Here is an 18,753-nt window from a genome sequence, read left to right on the forward strand (position 1 = left end):
CGTGATAGTTCCTCTCTTTCCAGATCATATAACTGTATTCAACATACATCATCTTAAGTATCCTTGCCTTCAGTGACTTTCCTTTGGATTGGATAAGCAGCCATGTAAACAATTGTTGCCAAGAATTGGTTGGATCATTCAATAGTTGTAACCATTTTAGCAATCTCATCCATACTGCTTTGGAGAAGCTACACTCACCAAAAAGATGGTGATGAGATTCTTCTGCAGCCATACACAAAATGCAACTTGAATTCACTTGGATTACACTTAGTGAAGTTTTTAATTGGTAATTATTAATGGCGTGTAATCTTTTAGACAATTTTAATTTTTTATATGTAATTTGATTTATATTTTAACTATTAAGTATAATGTAAGAAAATATGTGACACAAAACTTAATTAAATATATTACTTTATTTTCGAGTTTTATCTGTGCAAAATGCTCATACAATTTTTCGAAATCATATTTCGAAAAGTTGTATCCTTCTCCAAGCACCACTAATTATTCATTAAGAAACAAACTAATTTTTGTTTCCAAAACAAAAGTGTTCCCCTACTTCTTTTTCTTCTTTCAAATACTCTTCCTTACTATTATTTCTTTAAGAAGTAATTAATAAAATAATAATTTATTATAATTTCCTAATTAATATTTGACTAGGCACACTCTTAAACTTTTGTAAATAACTAGTCTTAGGATACGCGAGTTGCGCGTGTTTCCCACATCAATAAGTAAATAATTTTCAAAAACTCATATAAGTATTATATTAAACAGTATCTTTGAGTTCTAATAAAAATAAAATATATAACTTTCTAAAAGTATATATGTTGATCCAAAATCCAACCCAATGAAAGTACTTAAGTTTTGTAAGAATATCTTATGAAATTTTTTGTTATTTTTATGCCTTAATATCGAACAAACAAGTAAAATAATTACTTTTATCATGATGAGTTGGCCTGTAATTCTTATAAAATTTAATAAGTGAAAATTTAAGTTTTAAATTGACTATTATTGAGTCAATAATTTACAATAATAAACTAAAATATAAAAATATACGGAGTTGTCATTTGTTAGAATATTTGTAAAAAGAAAAAGAAAAATAATTAACAATAACTCATTTAGAGTATATTTCATCTTCTATTATTTTATCCTTATTATTTCAAGTTTGCATACGCCAATAGAAAAATATTTATTGATTATATGTTATTTTACAATTATTGAGTAAATTCTATACATTTATAGACGATGTTTGCAAGTCAAAAGTTATTGAGTGTAGCTTTAAATATTATATAAAAATTTTAAAAAATAAAATTTTAATTAATTTTAAAATCCTAAATACTAAAACATTTAACATGGAATGTATTATAATTATGGTACAAACTTCAAAAAAGTAAATAATTTATTTAAAGTAAAATCTTAATTGATTCAAAATTTAAAATATTAGAATTTTTTATCTAATTCAAATAAAGAGTTATTTAATAACTAAAACTTTAGTTGATTTAAAATTTTTTAATATTAAATAAATAATTAAATATCGCGAACAAAATTTGTATCTAAAAATATAAAATAATTAATAAAGAAGATAAATAAATATTAAACTAACATTTAAATCCTTATCAAATGCTCATTCCTAATGTCTATATACGTTGAATAAAGGGGAAAATTTTACAAACAAATTGTTTGAATGGTATAAGGTCAACTTAATTAATTACTCGTTTAAGTAAAATGTCAAAATAAAAAAAGTGACTACTACCTTAAGTCATAATGTTAACTACACACGTTTATAAGACAAAAAAGTTTTGGTGGGATTACTCTACATAATTAAAATAGGGAGAAATTTACTAATAAGTCAAATTTTAGTTAATTTTAAAGTCCTAGATATTAGGAAGTTAATTAAATGACTATTCCTAAATAGTAGGGAATTAATTAAATGAATATTCCTAAATATTAGAAAAATAATTGAATGACTATTTTGTCTAGTGTAAATTTTAATTTTGAAGGATAAAAAATGCGAACGACATTTCGCTAAGGGCCTTCGAGCTTTTAATATAGTATAGATAGATACAGATTAAGTAGTATTAGTAATACTAAATAATAAGGGTAAATTACATACAAAAATGTACGCCTTTTTTTCGTATAATAAAAATAACGAAGGAATATTTTATGTTTATAACGGAGAGGAGCCTTGACGTAACTGGTAAATTACTGTCATGTGACCAGAAGGTCACGGGTACGAACATTAAAAATAACCTATTCCAAAAATGCATAATAAGACTACGTATAATACACCATTGTGGCCGGACTTATTCCCGGGCCCATAGCGGGTGCTCAATGTAGTCGGTGCACCTGCCCTTTATTTCATGTTTATTTATAAAAGGAAAGTCCAAGCGGACAACTGGCGCTAACCACTAAAAATAACATATAAATATGGAAACAGTCACCCATTATGTCGCATACTGTGTCCATTATTTTTCTTTTCCCTTCGCATTTCACCTTTCCTTTTCGCTTCTCTTTCCTTCTGTTTCTTTCTTTTTTCACATCACAATTCCTTCTATCCAAAACCTCAATTTCCTTCTTTCGAAAATTAGCGTTGTTTGGTCTGCTGCCGTTTATGATCGTAAATCAAAAGGTAAGTATATATTAACATTACTCTGTATATATTGAGTTTTTATTATTTACCCTTTAATTGAAAATTTCAATTATTATTCAGAATTGAATTCCTGGGGCTTTTACTTCTTTTCCTTTTTACCTCTAATAGACTATATTTTTACAAGATTCCAATGGATTTTAACAAGCTTCGTAACATTAATCTGGTAGAAATTTCAAACTTAAGAAGCTAGAGGTGTGCGTATGGACTCTTGGCTTTTATATTTTAATCCTTTTATTTGATTATATGTATTGAACCGTGAGCCGAGGGTATATCAAAAATATGCTCTCTTTTCCAGGTGGGATAAGGCCTGTGTACACAGTACGCTACCCAAAACACACTTGTGGGATTCCGCTAGATTGTTGTTGTTGTGGTATTGACCCGTGTGAGCACCTCATCTAAAAACAGTTATAATAGGACACTCTTATTTACTTAATTACTCACTCCTTTAAGAAAGAAATAAAGATTTTTGATATTTTTTGGTTTTAAATGTGTCATAACATTTATGTGGATATAAAAACTTGTAATTAAGTATAAAACAGGAAATTCAGGTCAAATTATTTTCAAATTTAGAAATGGGTTATTCTTTCTTGGAATGGAAAGAGTACATCTTTGAAAATTAGTTTTTATTTCTGCCTTGTGAATGATTGGTTCACTAGATTATTGTCTTTGCCCATAGTTGAAAATATGTTATATTTCACCTTCTATATCGTATAGTATCCCGCATTTTTTGTTTCAACTTAACAATTTCTTTCACAGATCTCCTTGTTTGAGCGTTGGACATGTTGGAGGTATTGGATGGCTGTTTTAGGCTGCTTAAGGGACTGAAAATGGATCTGCAAATGTAGCTCTTATTTTAGCAACAAGATCGGATTTTTTGTAGAGGCAGGAGTTTTTGTCTGCTGAAGAAGATGAGGAAACTGTTGCGGCCAATACGGGTTGTTCTGTTGTTCAGAATTGACTGGAAGAAGCTCTTCTTCATTGGTGCTATTCTGACACTGCTTAGGCTTGTGGTTCAAATTTCTACACTTCCTCATCCTCTGACTGAATGGGGTCTCTTTCCATCATTGGAAGTTTCATCTTACCGAAATTCAAATCATGAAAAGAAATTAAGGGAACTTCCGGCGAGTCCAGATAACCGGTTCAATATTAGTCAGCATGCCCCCCTATTTGTTTCACTCAACTCTACTTATGGATTAAGTCAAAGAATGCGAGTTCTGGAAAAACGAGAGCAAGTTTCAAGACAGAGGAAACTAAGGAAGCATGTGAGTGCAGGAGAAAAATCTACTCCCCCTCCTTCACCTGTTAGAAATGTGTCCAATAACCTGCCGGTAAAAATTTTTTTTGTGTTATATTCCTTAGAAATATTACTGGTAAATTAGTTTATCCTTCTTATATCTTGATCTTTATACTGTAATTGATATTCCAGAGATACATAGCATCGTTGACTCCGGATGAGGCACTTGCATATGCCAAAAGAGAGATTGATAATGCCCCACTAGTTAGAGATGATCAAGGCTTGCATACTCCTCTGTTCAGGAATGTATCTGCCTTTAAGAGGTATTTGATTATAGTTTTAGATAGCTTGTTTTCTTGGTTATGATGATATCCTTCGATATGATGTTACTGAGTGATTGTGTTTTGTTTTTGTTTGCTGGAATATGTACTCAGATATGACATATTTCTGTTTGTGATTCTAAAATTGAGTAATTAACAATCCCCACTGTCAATAAGCTTAACAATCTTATACGGAAACCAAGAAATTGAAGTTTTCATGAATTTCAACCTGTAGGTCATAGCAGAAGCTAGAATATTGGTTAGAGTAGTTAAATGAACATATCGTATATATTAGCAATTCAAAAGTCTCTCTACCCACTATTATATAACTGCTTGGGCCAAGTCTTGTGAGATACAGTTGTAAATGTTAGTATGACTTCAGATTGTGCTTTCTGTACATTGACTGGCAACCATTGGCTGTTGAAGCTTTCTCTATTAAGCTTATCTTTGTAATCTGTTTCTACGTTTTCAAAATTAGTTTTTTTCTTTAAACGCAATTAGGTTGACATTCCAGGAGTTATGAGTTGATGGAGCTTATACTCAAAGTTTACATTTACAAAGAAGGGAAAAGGCCTATTTTTCATCAACCTTATCTTAGAGGAATTTATTCATCCGAGGGATGGTTCTTGAAGCTGATGGAAGAAAGTCACCATTTTGTGACACGGGACCCAGAAAAAGCTCACCTATTCTATCTTCCATATAGTGCACGTCAGTTACAAAGGGTACTATACGTGCCTAACTCACATAACCTTAAGCCATTATCGGTATTCCTGCGGGATTACGTGAACATGCTAGCTGCGAAGTATCCTTTCTGGAACCGGACACGTGGGTCAAATCACTTCCTTGTTGCTTGCCATGATTGGGTATGTATGCATATCAATATCGTCTCTGCGCTACAGTTCTTTCATGAGCATTCATCTTTGGACCTAAGCTTTTAAATTTGCTTTCTAAGGCTGGGGAGTTGGATTTAGTTTAATAAAAGAAGCTAGAAATTTAAAATTTTTAAAATATGGAACAAGTTGATTAAACAATATGACTGACATACAATAGAACAAAAGAGCTTAGGATAGAACTCATAGAGTCAAAGTTCAACATGATTTTTCTTAAAGTGTTGGAACTTTTATGTTTTAGATTAACGAGTATTTTATGTCTTCTAACCACCCTATGTTTTAAAATATTCTTACAGGGACCTTACACGCTAAAGGATCATGAGGAGCTAAGTAGAAACACTATAAAAGCTCTCTGCAACGCAGATATATCTGAAGGTATATTTTATAATGGGAAGGATGTTTCCCTTCCGGAAACCATCATAAGGAATCCCAGGAGGCCGCTTAGAAACCTTGGTGGAAAAAGAGTGTCACAACGCCCGATTCTTGCCTTTTTCGCTGGAAATATGCACGGTCCGGTCCGTCCCAAACTTCTTAAGTATTGGAGGCACAAAGATGAATCCATAAAAATTTACGGGCCTTTACCCCATAGAGTCTCAAGAGTTATGTCTTATTCCGAACACATGAAATCAAGCAAGTTCTGCCTTTGTCCGATGGGTTACGAAGTTAACAGCCCGAGGATTGTCGAGGCTATATATTATGAGTGTGTTCCAGTTATCATTGCTGATAATTTTGCCCTTCCATTTGACGAAGTTCTTGAGTGGAGGGCTTTTTCTGTAGTTGTTGCTGAGGAAGATATTCCTAGGCTGAAGGAGATTTTATTGAGTATACCTCTGAGACGTTACCAGGCCATGCAAAATAATGTCAAGATGTTGCAGAAGCATTTTCTTTGGAACTCAACACCGACTAGGTATGATCTGTTCCATATGATTTTGCATTCAATTTGGTTTAGCAGGCTCAACCAGCTTCAAGTGTAATAGATATCCCAATTCCCTTGAGTTCTAGTTGTTCCAACTTGACGGTGTATTGGATTTCGGTTTATGACCTTAAGAGCTCATCAATTCGGATGTTGATATGCAAAACTTTTCAAGAGTTGCAGCTGGTTCAGTTCCCTTGATTTGTGCACTTGAAATGATATCAGGTGCTGAATGCTTCTGCTACTTAGAAAAACAGAACTAGCAGCCTAGGAAAGGCTCCTATTTTATAAAGGAATTTAGACAGAGGAAGAACCTCCGTTCCACGACTCAATGTGGCAAACCTGATGACAGAAACCATTTTTGTACTTTGACAAAAAGGAGTTGCTTGCAAAATACTAACTCAGATAATGGTAGTTCACGTCCCAAGTCACAAACCGGGCAGGTTTTAGTTGAAGAAAAGAAAGGCGGTTGAAACTTTTGTCCAGATGTTAATGATCTCTCTTTGCAGAACAATGCAAGACAAGAAGGAATATTCCATTGATATTCAAATGGAGGTACAATTACAGTGAATCCAGGGAAATGAACGGCAAGGAAATGGAACTAAGCTATGCTGATGTTGGCATGGTGACGTGTATCTCGACAGAAAGAAAGAAAGGGAGAGAAAGAAGAACAAGGTAGAGAGAATGGAGGAGAAAGAAAGGGAGAAAAGAAGAGAAGTAGAGGAAGAAGAAGAAATTGAAGAAAGAAGAAAGATCAAGATAATGGATAATTTCCCACATTCGACGATACTCCTGAGCTGATAGTTTGGAGTAGATGAGTGCGAATGAGAGTGAGCTGAACTTTGACAGTTACTGCTCAAGTACAGGCTAACTTTCTCCGTGTGACTTCTAAGTTCTAACTAATATAGATCATAACAATTTCTCTTCAGGAGTTCATTTTGTGTGTTAATATATATGCATCTGGGATGATGCATAAAAGATTGAGTTCAATTTTCAGAAGAGTATTGCTCTCAGATGAGGTTGTTGTGACATATCATGTAATATCCGATAGCAGATTTATGTTGCTGAATATTCTTCTCAGAAATAAAGTGGCGAGTTCAAGATTCCAGTTGATGTTTGTATTAACATAATATTGTGTACTCGTACAGTTTGAAATGTATCTAAGATAACATTGAAGATATATGTATTCCACAGGGGAAGATATTTAATCTTCTACACTGGAATATGAAGAGTGTATTATCAGTGAATAAAAAAAATGAGCATTTTTCTTTTTTGCTTTTTTGGTATCAGAAACTGGCTGGCTTGACTAATCCAGATTCATACAGAATATGGGGGGAGGGGGGTTATAGTGCTTCCGAACAACAGATTCCCCATTCTCACTGCTCGAACCCGAGAATATTCTTAAGACATGAAGATCAAGGTGATTGCTATCTTTCAGCCTTTCTCTAGACACATCGATCGCTTTCTTCACTTCCTGGGATGTCTAGATGTTGGAGTATTATCACTTTTAGTTCGTGCCAGAAACTATTTACATCTGGTAGCCGAAAAAGTATATAAAACTTGTATAATTTTTGTATATAACATACAAAATATATATATATACAAAAAATATACACATTTTATACATTGTTTTCGACTATTATTTTTACGGCGGCTATACAGTGTCATTTTTCCTAGGATTGTTAGGCCTATGTATTAGTAAAATCTATTAGCAGGATCATTCATCCTTTTGTTTCTTGTTTTTATTCCACTAGTTTTCTTGAACAATCATAGGAAATATTGTCTATTCTATTGTTAAAAAATTTGTTTTCTTGGATTGGGTGGTGATAGAAAAATGATTTATTATATATCCTATGCAAAATTCTGCTGTAATTCTGGAGGTTTTTTAGCTACTGTAGTAGAAATAGCCATTTTTAGAACCCCATATTTAAAGAATAGCCAAAATTTGTAAACTTTTTGAAGTATAGCCGCCTTAGAATCAACTTCAAACATGTGGCCTAAAGTTGAAATCATGGGTCTGAAGTTCGGCTCTACCAAAGCCTAAACTTTAGTTGAATGAAGTTCAAATTCATACCTAAGATCTTAAGTTAGGTTTTGGCAAGAGGCCAACTTCAGACCCCGAAGGTTTGAATTTGGAATTTGGGTTTTCAAATATCAACTTTCAAGGGGACAAGCCCAATTTCATACCCAACAGTTTGAAGGGCGAAGTGCACCAGTAGCCACTTTTAAGTCTGATATTTAAATTATATCCATAATTTATAATATATTTAAAGATTAGTCAATTCGTGCAAACTTAAGGACTAATTCCTAAATTTTTGAGCTGCTAATTAAAATTCAGAACTCAATATCCTAAAATTTTAATCTGCTAATTTGTATTCAGAACTAAGTATCCTGAATTTCTGAACTACTAATTTGAAATTCAAGACTAAGTGTCCTGAATTTTTGAACTGCTAATTCAAAATTCAGGACATAATTCGAATTTCTAGACATATTTTTCGAACTTTAGAACACAATATTTAAACTTCAGGACGTTGTGTCTTAAAGTTTGAGCGAATTGGCTAATTTTTAAAATATCTTTTAAAATGTGAATAAATTTTAAACAATATACTTAAAGTGTCTACCTGGTGTCATTTCCACAAGTTTGAAGAAGAAGAAAAAGAAGCAACAATAGGTTCAGTCGAAAGTTTACCAAAACTGGCTAAACTCTAAATAATTTGATATATTTTAAATAGAGAAGTCGCTACCTGGTGTCATTTCTACTAGTATTTGTCCATTTGTTTTTCAAATTATCACAATATTGTTCCACGAAGTGAGGAAATTAAAGTGTTCAGTTTGACACAGCCCGACTAATCTAGGCTATATATTAACATAAGATGATAGACATTTATGAAGTTAGTTGAGAATGTGCATGATTAAGATTAATGTATAATAAGAAGAACTGAGTTACCTGAGAAGTTTAAATGTTGTTCTTCATCCTGAGCAGCTAAAGTTTTAAGCCAAAAAAAAAAAAGGTTGTGCTCTTTTTCTTCACTATTTTTTTTCACCAAGTGTTTCTCAGTATATTTTATCAAGGATATTACATTCAGTGGGAGTATTATTAATAACAAATCTCTACATTTGTTTATTTACTTCTCTTGATCTGTTAGTTTGTTGTTATTTAATAAAAATCACGATATAATTCTTCCAATCTCATTCATTTACAATTTGTCCCCCTCATTAATTATGAACGCGATGAATTTGGCTTATTGACTGTAACATTTTACCTTTTATTTACTTTGTCAGCAATTTTTACTTATCCCACATCCGTAGTGTAACCTATGGCTAGGGGTGTCAATGGATCTTTAAAAACTGATTAAATTATAATTGTATCAAATAATAGAATAGGTTTATTATTTTATAAAAATAAATCGAAAAAATATCGAACCGTACCGAATAGATTTGTATATAAAAATATATATTTTTTATACTAAGTTTAAAACTAACAAAGCATTAAGTTTTTTTCTTGGATATTGGAATTATGGAAATGGCTACAAGTGACCAAATAATTAATATCCGAAGTCCCAACTTCCAAACCTATTATACTATTTCATATCGAAACTAAATTAGGTCCAACATCTAGAACAACAAGCCACTAGGTATTCCAGCGATATTTAATAGCAAGTCAGAGGGTATTGGATATCTTTCCTCTCGTATGATTTAGATTTCTCTTGTTGATACTAATCTTCTACTGGGCTCTATTCTTGAGTCCCAACTTGATTAGTATTTTCCGTGCGTATGATTTCTATTTCTCTTGTCTTTGCTTAATTTATTTTATGCCACCATAAAATAGAAGGATAAATCTCTATTCTGAACATCTTTTATTTTTCTTTGATCATCACTTTTAAAATAATAAAATGTCTAGAGAGTTCTGCCAAAGTCCCATGCAAGTACACATTTATTGCATTCTAATTTTGACTGGCGACTCTTGCATGACGTATTTAAAAAAGTACCGAAAAATTAACCGAACCTTACTGATACCAAAGAGAAATGTAACGACCCGTCCGGTTATTTTAAAACTTTAAGTCTCGTTCAGCGGCATAAGGCCCCAAGTAGCTTCGTATTATATGTATAGACTTGCGTGCATGGTTGAATTTAGTTACCGGATGATTCGGAGTGATTTGGTACACTTAGTCCCTAAAACGGAAGTTTAAGCCTTAGGATTTTGACCATAGTCGGAACTATGTGGAGACGAATCCAGAATGGAGTTTCGTCGATTCCGTTAGCTCCGTTGGGTAATTTTCGACTTAGGGGCGTGTCAGGATTGTGTTTTGGAGGTCTGTAGCTCATTTAGGGTTGAAATGGCGAAAGTTGAATTTTTAAAGATTTTTGATCGGAAGTGAAATTTTTGATATCTGGGTCGGAATGCGATTCCGAGAGTTGGATCAGTTCCGTCATGTTATTTAGGACTTGCCTGCAAAATTTGACGTCATTCCGGGTTGGTTGGATAGGTTTCGGCGCGAGTTTTAGAAGTTGAAAGTTTTGAAAGTTCATAAGTTCGATTCGTGGTGCGATTTATATTTTCGGCGTTGTTTGATGTGATTTGAGACCCCAAGAGAGTCTGTGTTAGGTTATGAAAATTGTTGGTATGTTTAGACTGGGTCCTGAGGGCCTCGGGTGAGTTTCGGATGGGCTACGAGTCATTTCCTCCTATTTTGAACTGTTGTTATCTGTCATCTGGTTTCCATCATCGCGTTCGCGTCCTTGCCTTCGCATTCGCGTAGTGTTATTTTGGAGGGTGAAATATTTTCTCTTCGCGTTCACAGTCACCCTCTCGAGTTCATGAAAGTCTGCCACCCCCTTCTTCGCGTTCGCATTCCCTATCTCGCTCTCGCGAAGTGCAAACCAGGCCCTGGGCGCTGCTGATCATTTTCCTCTTCGCGTTCGCGTAGCTATGCCATTCCACTCTTCGTGTTCGCGTACTACTTCACGCGTTCGCGAAGAGCAGTCATTGGGCTATCAGATTTTTTCTCTTCGCGTGCGCGAACATATTGTCGTGTTCGTGAAGCACAATTGGGCAGCTTTCATTTTTCTTCTTCGCGAATGCGATTTCTCTTCTGCGTTTGCGATGCATAAACACCTGGGCAGAATATAAGTTCTCTATTCCGAGGGTTAGCCATTTTAAACATTTTTGGAGTTCTAGAGCTCGGTTTTGAGCGATTCTTTGGGGGTCTTTCAAGCAAATCGATTGGGTAAGTGTTCCTCACCTAGAATCTTATATATTCCATGATTTTATCTTTATTTTTATCATTTAATTTGTATTTTGAGTTGAGGAAAATGGTGGTTTTTGAAGAAAACCTTCAAATGCAAAATCATGATTTGAGGGAAGAAATGGTATCGGAATTTGATAATTTTAGTATGGTTGAACTCATATCGGAATGGGTGTTTGGATTTTGTGAAATTTATCGGGTTCCGAGGTGCGGGCCCAGGGGTCGACTTTTGGACTGATTTTTAGATTTTTGATAAAGATTGAGGCTTTGTGATCCGGAATAGTCTCTTATGAGTTTTATTTGTGCTTTGAAGTTATTTTGATTAGATTTGAGCCGCCCGGAGGTCATTTCACCCGAAGAGTTTATTTTAGAGTATCAGTCTGTCTTCTTTGAGGTAAGTATCTTGCTTAACTTCATGTGGGGGAACTACCCCTTAGGATTTGAGTCTTCTATGCTAATTGTAGTCCGTGTACGCGAGGTGACGAGTACGTGCTCAGATTTATTGGTGGAAAGTTGGCCTTTTAGGGTTCGTAGGTCCTTGTATTCACTGATTATACAGTTGTTATGTTATGAATACGTCTCTTAATTTCTAGTTTCACCTCTACCTTCTTTAATTAAAATTAATTACTTCATGATCCGCGCTTGATGCTTATTTGACTCATATGTGCCTTAACTGAAATTTGTTATCTCTTCTATTGCCATGTTATCTTTTCCCTAACTGCTTATCTTTATTTAGAGTTATAATTATCTCTTTTGTAATTGTTCATCCTTAATTGAGGCTATGATTATCTTTCTACTGCTTATCCCTAATTAAATTTGCTGTATCTCTTTCTTAATTGCCAACCTTTAAAGAAGTTAGATATCCTATATTTTAGTTGACTTGTCCTTATTTGGAATTATTCGCCTTGTGTTAGCTCCCTCGTTGTCGAACTGTACATTGTGGACCATTGTTACCTAATATTTCCTTTTTTGTTGAGTTGTTCTTATTATGACAAGCATTCTCTATTGTGGCCACTCCTCGTGAATTAATTCCTCCGTTCCTTTGAGTTCTGAAATTTTTGAGTTGCTTTATTTGTCGTACCCTTGTATTAGTGTTATTGTTGCTGTTGTATTTGTTGTTTTTGCATATTTACTTTGGGACTACGAGGCGCAACCTCGAGAGATCCTCCTATCTTGCATATTTACTTTGGGACTACGAGGCGGTACCTTGGGAGATCCCCCATGTCTTGCACATTTACTTTGGGACTACGAAGTGGTGCCTCAGGAGATCCTCCTGTCTTGCATATTTACTTTAGGGACTACGAGGCGGTACCTCGGGAGATCCCCTGTTGAGCATTTACTTTTGGGACTACGAGACGGTATCTCGGGAGTGCCCTTTGTTGACATCTCTTTGATATGGGGTTGCACGAGGTTTCTGCCATGCTATTGTTATTATTGATATTATGCACGTGTGGCGAGAGAAGGCGGGCATTTTCTTTACTCTATATATATATATATATATATATATATATATATATGGGTTGCACATGTGGCGAGATAAGGTGGGAATATTATTATGCACGTGTGGAGAGACAAGGCGGGCATTTATTTTAATATTGCACACGTGGCGAGACAAGGTGGGCTATGTCAGGAATTGATTTGTGATGGCCTGGGGGCATTCTTGTTGTTGATATTTGTGTAGTGGTACACTTATCTGTGTGAGCTTTATCTTGTGAAAGTTGTGAGAAAATATTCTACGTACTGTCCGTTCTTTTTTCTTATGCTTATTTCCTAGTATGGACTATGCTAGGACACTTGCACAAGCATACACGTAGTTAAGTACTCTTATCGGATAAGAGGTTTTCTTGATATTGTTGATCATAGATGCTCACCCTTGTTTACTTGCCTTCTATGTGAGAATGACTCTATTGGCATATGAGTCATCAGTGCGGTTATGAAGTGTAATTAGGGCACATGATGCAAGTGTAAAGGTTCATGTATTAAGACGCGTGAGTTGTGTCATTAGTTATGATTTGTTTGAGGTTCGGTACCTCGTGGAGTTTGATGACTAAAACCTGATGTAAAAGCGGTTGTAGTTGCTGAGTTATTACTTGTCCTTACTGTATTTATGATTCCGGATTTAGGTTGTGTTCTATTTACTCTTTTGTGTCATTTGTTTTTATGGTATTCCGCTGATACTTGTTGTTTCCTTTCTTATTGCTATTACTGTATTGTGAGCCATATTGCATAGTCTTTATGTAAATATCATATTTCTGTTGTTCCTATACTTATACTTGTTCAGTTATTAGACCAGTGGGTGTCTTTACTGTTCCTCGTCACTACTCCATCGAGGTTAGTCTTGATACTTACTGGGCGCCGCTGTGGTGTGTTCATTCTACACTTCTGAACATTTTTGTGCAGATCCAGGTATTTGTTCGATAGTAGTTGTGCGGGTCGTTGTTGTGGAGACTCAAGGTCCTGCTGATGCGTTCGCAGGCTTCAGAGTCGCCTTTAAGATTTCGTTTTGCACTGTTTATTCTAATTTCTGGACAGTTATATATAGAAGTTTTCTAGCAAATACTCTGTAAAGCTTATGACTTGTAATACCGATTTTGAAAAATTATAAATTTTATAAGGATTTCCATTTCAAATTGTTAGATGTTATTTATTTATTGTTATTGTTCAGAGAATATTAGGCTTACCTAGTCCCTAAGACTATATTCCATCACGATACCCAACGGAGAAAAAATTGGGTCGTGACAAGAAATTGAGATGATTGGGACGGTTTCGAAAACTCTAGTTTTGATTATACAAAATGAAATAACCGAAAATTTGGTATGATGTAAATTTTATTAAATAACCGACCGAAACGAACCATTGACACCCCTACCTACGGCTATGGGCAAAAAAAGTTATTCCATCTGTTTCAGTTTATTTAACTTTATCTTTTTAGTCCGTTTTAATTTTGTTTTTAAATATATTTGAACTCATGTAACTTATTCACCAGCACATGGTACAAGAGGATGTGAGATGTACAGTGTAAGTGGGGTAAAACTTATTCGCACCGATATTTATATCAAATTAAGTAATTAAACTTTAATAGTTAATAATAAAATATACATACATATCACTTAACTAATTTTATGTGTGTAAGACACATAAAATTGAAAAATAGTTTTTTTAATCAATTCAAATTAAGGATTAAGGGAAAAGCACATGCTCGAACTACAAAAATTCACCTATTTACCGACACAAATTACCGAGGAACGTCCCTCGGTAACAAGGCTTTTCCGAAAGAACTCCGTCGGTAAGTGATACGTAGGTAAATCTTTTCTCGGTAAAAGCGACCGACAGAATCCTTCGGTAATTACCGACGGACCCCATCGGAAAGTCATCGGTACCTTTCTGACACTATTTGGTCAAATAATTTTACTTACCGACGGATATTCGTCGGTATTGATATTAATATAATATCAATACTAACGGATATCCGTCGGTAAATTAAAAATAATAATTTAATATTACCGACGGATACCATCGGTATATTTAAAATTTTAATTTAGTAATTTAAAAATTAAAAATATGAATAAATTCATATTCCGATGGATATCCGTCGATATGTTCAACAAAATTTGAAACATTGTTTTAAGTATACCTACGGACCCCCTCGGTAAGTATGAATTCTGGATTGACGAATAAATATTTTTTTTGACGGACTCTGTCGGTAAGTCCCTCGATAAATCTGGCATATTTTTGGCAGGCAGTGCTTATTTTTTGCTGCGCCACCTACCGGCCATAATATTACAATAGAAACAGAAATGCAACCACAATAAAACATAAATTAACAACAATAAAACTTTATAAACTATCCAAATACCAGACATCCAAATTATCCCATCAAACATCAAAACTATCTGACCAAACTTCAAAATGTAATATTCAAAGTCAACATCCAACTAAACAACAATTCAACCAAACATAAAATCACTCCTCATCTTCGGATTCCCCCTCGTTTTCTTCATCATTTAGATTGTTTCCATTACTTTCATCCTCTTCATAAATGTGACTTTTTGGCGGTGAGCGGGGCAGGCCGATTAAGTGGTGCACTTGAGCCTTGAGGGACTCGATGTCATTCCTAAGTGCGATCCTAATCTTCTCTTCATGCTTTCTTTTTTCTCGTTCATCCGCATAGTTCCTAGAAAGTTGTTGAATCGTTCGCCGCATCTCCTCAAGGTCCTCACTTTGCACGGTGACGGATGTCTCAATACTGACGGAGTTAATTGATATTGTAAAAATAAAATTCAAAATAATTATAAATGCAATACCGATTGAATCTGTCAGTGTGCTATATTTTCTTTTTTATTTATTTTAATAGTTATACTGGGAGAGTCCATCGGTACTATAAAAAAGTAATTCAAAAATAATTATACTATAATTAGCGAGAGAGTCCGTCGGTAATTTACCGACGGAATCCATCGGTACAACTATTTGACTTTTAACCTGTCAAATTGCGGTTATTTATCTAGAGATATCCGTCGGAAATCAATTTAAAAAATTAAAAATTAAAATATTCAAATATACTGAGGGAGTCCGATGAAAAGTCCCTCGGAATACCGACTTGGAAAAGTCCGTCGATACTGCTGCTTGATAAACAGGTGATTTTTAGTAGTGATGGAAAGCACTCCAGTCAACTTCAAATTGAGGATTACGTGCATATGCTTCCCATGTATGCTCAGTGGGCGTAAATCCCTGTCAACTTCATGGACATAAATGATCCGAGTTTGGGTATGTCAGCAAATGCATTTCAGGATTCAATAAAGTTCCTATGCTATCTATATAAACTCCTTAATTTGACTTAATTCAACTTCTGATTTCATTAGTTTCATCCAAATAACAAGAGCACTTTGTTGGGTTAGCTTTGGGAATATATGGGTGAATGCTTTGAAATTGTAAGAGCTAGGTTTTTTCTGGGGTTCTGGGTATATATGGGTGCTACTCTTCCTATAATGATTGATTACTTGATGCTTTTGGGTAAATAATGATCGCTAGGTTTTTGCTGGGGGTTTTGGGTGAATAATGTTTAGAGGTTACAGGTTTAGCCTTTATTATTTTAATATTAAATTTATTATATTTTTAAAATTATAAATTCTTGCATTATTACATTGTTATTAATTGGAGCCATTAATGAATTGAAATCCTGAAAAGATAGAATTAAAAGAATTAATTAATTAATCATCTTCACATGTTTGAAAGAATTTTATCATCAGTTGTCAATCATTTCGGCATGTGGTTTTTCCTTTTTTATTACTATAGTTTTCACGTGCACTAAAATAGAAAAAGCAAAAGAAAAGTACGTGTAAAGTGGTGTAGCTATATAAAGTGGAATACATAAAGACCCTGAAATGTATATGGTTGAAATCTATATAAAGTGATAGCTAGCCAATTGCATCCAAACTTTCAACGTCAACTTTTCGTTTGACCCCTTTTCAGTTTAAAAGAAATGCAATCATTTCAGTTATGCTGACTTTTCAATTATATACACGTCATATTATGCTGACGTTTCATAAATTACATCATCTAATATACAGATTAGAGGAGATACCAAATCTCCTTTGGTGATTCTACAAAAAAAAAGAAGAAGAAGACCCATCTAGATCTTCATGTCTTTTTAAATTTATTTATTTTTGCTAGTTTGTTTTGCATATATATATATATATATATTGCTAGTTGTAGACATGTAACTTTTGAATATTCCTGAAATTTGATTTCTTTTTGGTTCTTAGATGTTTCTTTTAGTTCTAATATTATTATTTTAGTTCTAATATTATTATTTTGACTATTTTTAACCTTTTTGCCTTATTTTAACTTACAATTGAAAACTACAAATTAAAATATTTTTCTTTGTTTTAGTTAATTGGTATTTTGTCTAGTTACTATTAGTTTATCTTACTTTTCATAATAGCAAAAAATAATCACATATTTTTCTTAGCTGTGATTTCATGACAATTAAGATTTTAATTTCTTTTTTCTTATTTTGTGACACGTTGTGTTTTGTTGTTGTTTACCCGAAAAATGGATAACAATTGAATTTATACGCGGTTCTAAGGATACGTAGTATAACTTGGTACAAATCGAGAAAATATATAAATGAATATCGAAATTAACTATAAAAGAAATAAATGCAAACCAAATGAATTAATTAGTCTAGACCCTCAAGTTTGGTCATCCTCAAACTGAATGGAGAGTAACTGATACAAGAGCAAAGTGACTAAAAATTAAAACTAGAAGAAAAGGCATTATATTGCTTTATATTCTACGAATCTCAATCCCCCTTATAAATAATCAGACCCCCCTTTATTGTAACGACCCGACTTGTCGTTTTACGAATTTATGCCATGTTCAATGACTTAAGGTCTAGAGCAACTTCGCAATATGTATTATGATCTACGGGTGTGGTCGAGTTTGATTTACTAAAAATTTAGAATTTAATTAAACGAACAATCCTTAATTTGAAGCTTAAATGGAAAGAGTTGACCGAAGAGTTGACTTTTGAGAAAATGACTCCAAAATAAAATTTTGATGATGTCAATAGCTCCGTATGGTGATTTTGAACTTAGGAGCATGTCGGAAAAAATTATTTGGAGGTCTGTAGTGGAATTAAGCTTGAAATACCGAAAGTTGAATTTTTGGGAAGTTTGACCGGGGGATTGACTTTTTGATATCGGGGTCAAAATATTATTCTTAAAATTTGAATAGCTTAGTTATGTCATTTATGACTTGTGTGCAAAATTTGATGTCATTCCGGATTGATTTGATATGTTTCGGCACAAGATATAGAATTTGAAAGTTCAAAGTTCATAGATTTTGATTTGAGGTGCGATTCGACATTTTGATATTGTTTGATATGATTTGAGGCCTTGAGTAGGTCCGTATTATGTTATGGAACTTGTTGGTATGTTCGGACGGGGTCCCGAGGGCCTCGGGTGAGTTTCAGATGCTTAACAGATTGAATTTAGATTTGGAGGAGGAACTGAAGCAGCTGGGCTGCTGGTGTGATCGCACCTGCACGAAAAAGGACCGCAGGTGCGAGCTCGCGGATGCGAGAAATGAGTCGCAAAAGCGGAAAATTCATGGGCTGGCCAGGCACCGCGGGTGCGAAAAATTTGCCGCGGGTGCGAAAAATTTGCCGTGGATGCGAAAAATTTACCGCAGGTGCGAAGAAATCACCGCGGATGCGAAAAACCCTGGGCAATACAAAAACAGAGGGGTTCTAAGCTTTTGCCATTTTTGGGCATTTCAAGCTCGGGTTGGGTGATTTTTGAGCAATGTTTTTACGGAAAAACTTGAGGTAAGTCCCTTGTGATCATTTCTACTCCATAATATTGAATTATCATTGAATAATCCGATTAGATTACATATTTTTTAGGTGTAAATCGGGCTTTGAACTTAGGGATTTGAAAATGAAAAATTAAGATTTGGAGGTCGAATTGTTATTGGAATTTGATAAAATTGGTATGGTTGAAC

At 34.1% G+C, this 18,753-nt stretch overlaps 1 protein-coding gene across 1 annotated transcript; it reads left to right on the plus strand.

The window, feature by feature from the left end:
* The first annotated feature begins 2,443 nt into the window (after positions 1-2,443).
* Positions 2,444-7,280, plus strand: LOC107760315 (putative glycosyltransferase At5g25310). Its single transcript, XM_075230485.1, has 5 exons — positions 2,444-2,626; positions 3,404-3,975; positions 4,074-4,204; positions 4,716-5,064; positions 5,388-7,280. The coding sequence occupies exons 2-5, from the start codon at positions 3,556-3,558 to the stop codon at positions 6,063-6,065; spliced, it is 1,578 nt and encodes a 525-aa protein (XP_075086586.1). The 5' UTR covers positions 2,444-2,626; positions 3,404-3,555; the 3' UTR covers positions 6,066-7,280.
* The last annotated feature ends 11,473 nt before the right edge of the window (positions 7,281-18,753 follow it).

The sequence above is a fragment of the Nicotiana tabacum genome, chromosome 15 (genome assembly GCF_000715075.1).
Source record: "Nicotiana tabacum cultivar K326 chromosome 15, ASM71507v2, whole genome shotgun sequence".
Classification (NCBI taxonomy): domain Eukaryota; kingdom Viridiplantae; phylum Streptophyta; class Magnoliopsida; order Solanales; family Solanaceae; genus Nicotiana; species Nicotiana tabacum.

Excerpts from the sequence above, each read along its gene's own strand:
- LOC107760315 (XM_075230485.1), top strand. The coding sequence starts at position 3,556 with ATGAGGAAACTGTTGCGGCCAATACGGGTTGTTCTGTTGTTCAGAATT. Across the intron at positions 3,976-4,073 it reads ATGTGTCCAATAACCTGCCG|AGATACATAGCATCGTTGAC; the intron begins GTAAAAATTTTT and ends TTGATATTCCAG. Across the intron at positions 4,205-4,715 it reads AATGTATCTGCCTTTAAGAG|GAGTTATGAGTTGATGGAGC; the intron begins GTATTTGATTAT and ends TTGACATTCCAG.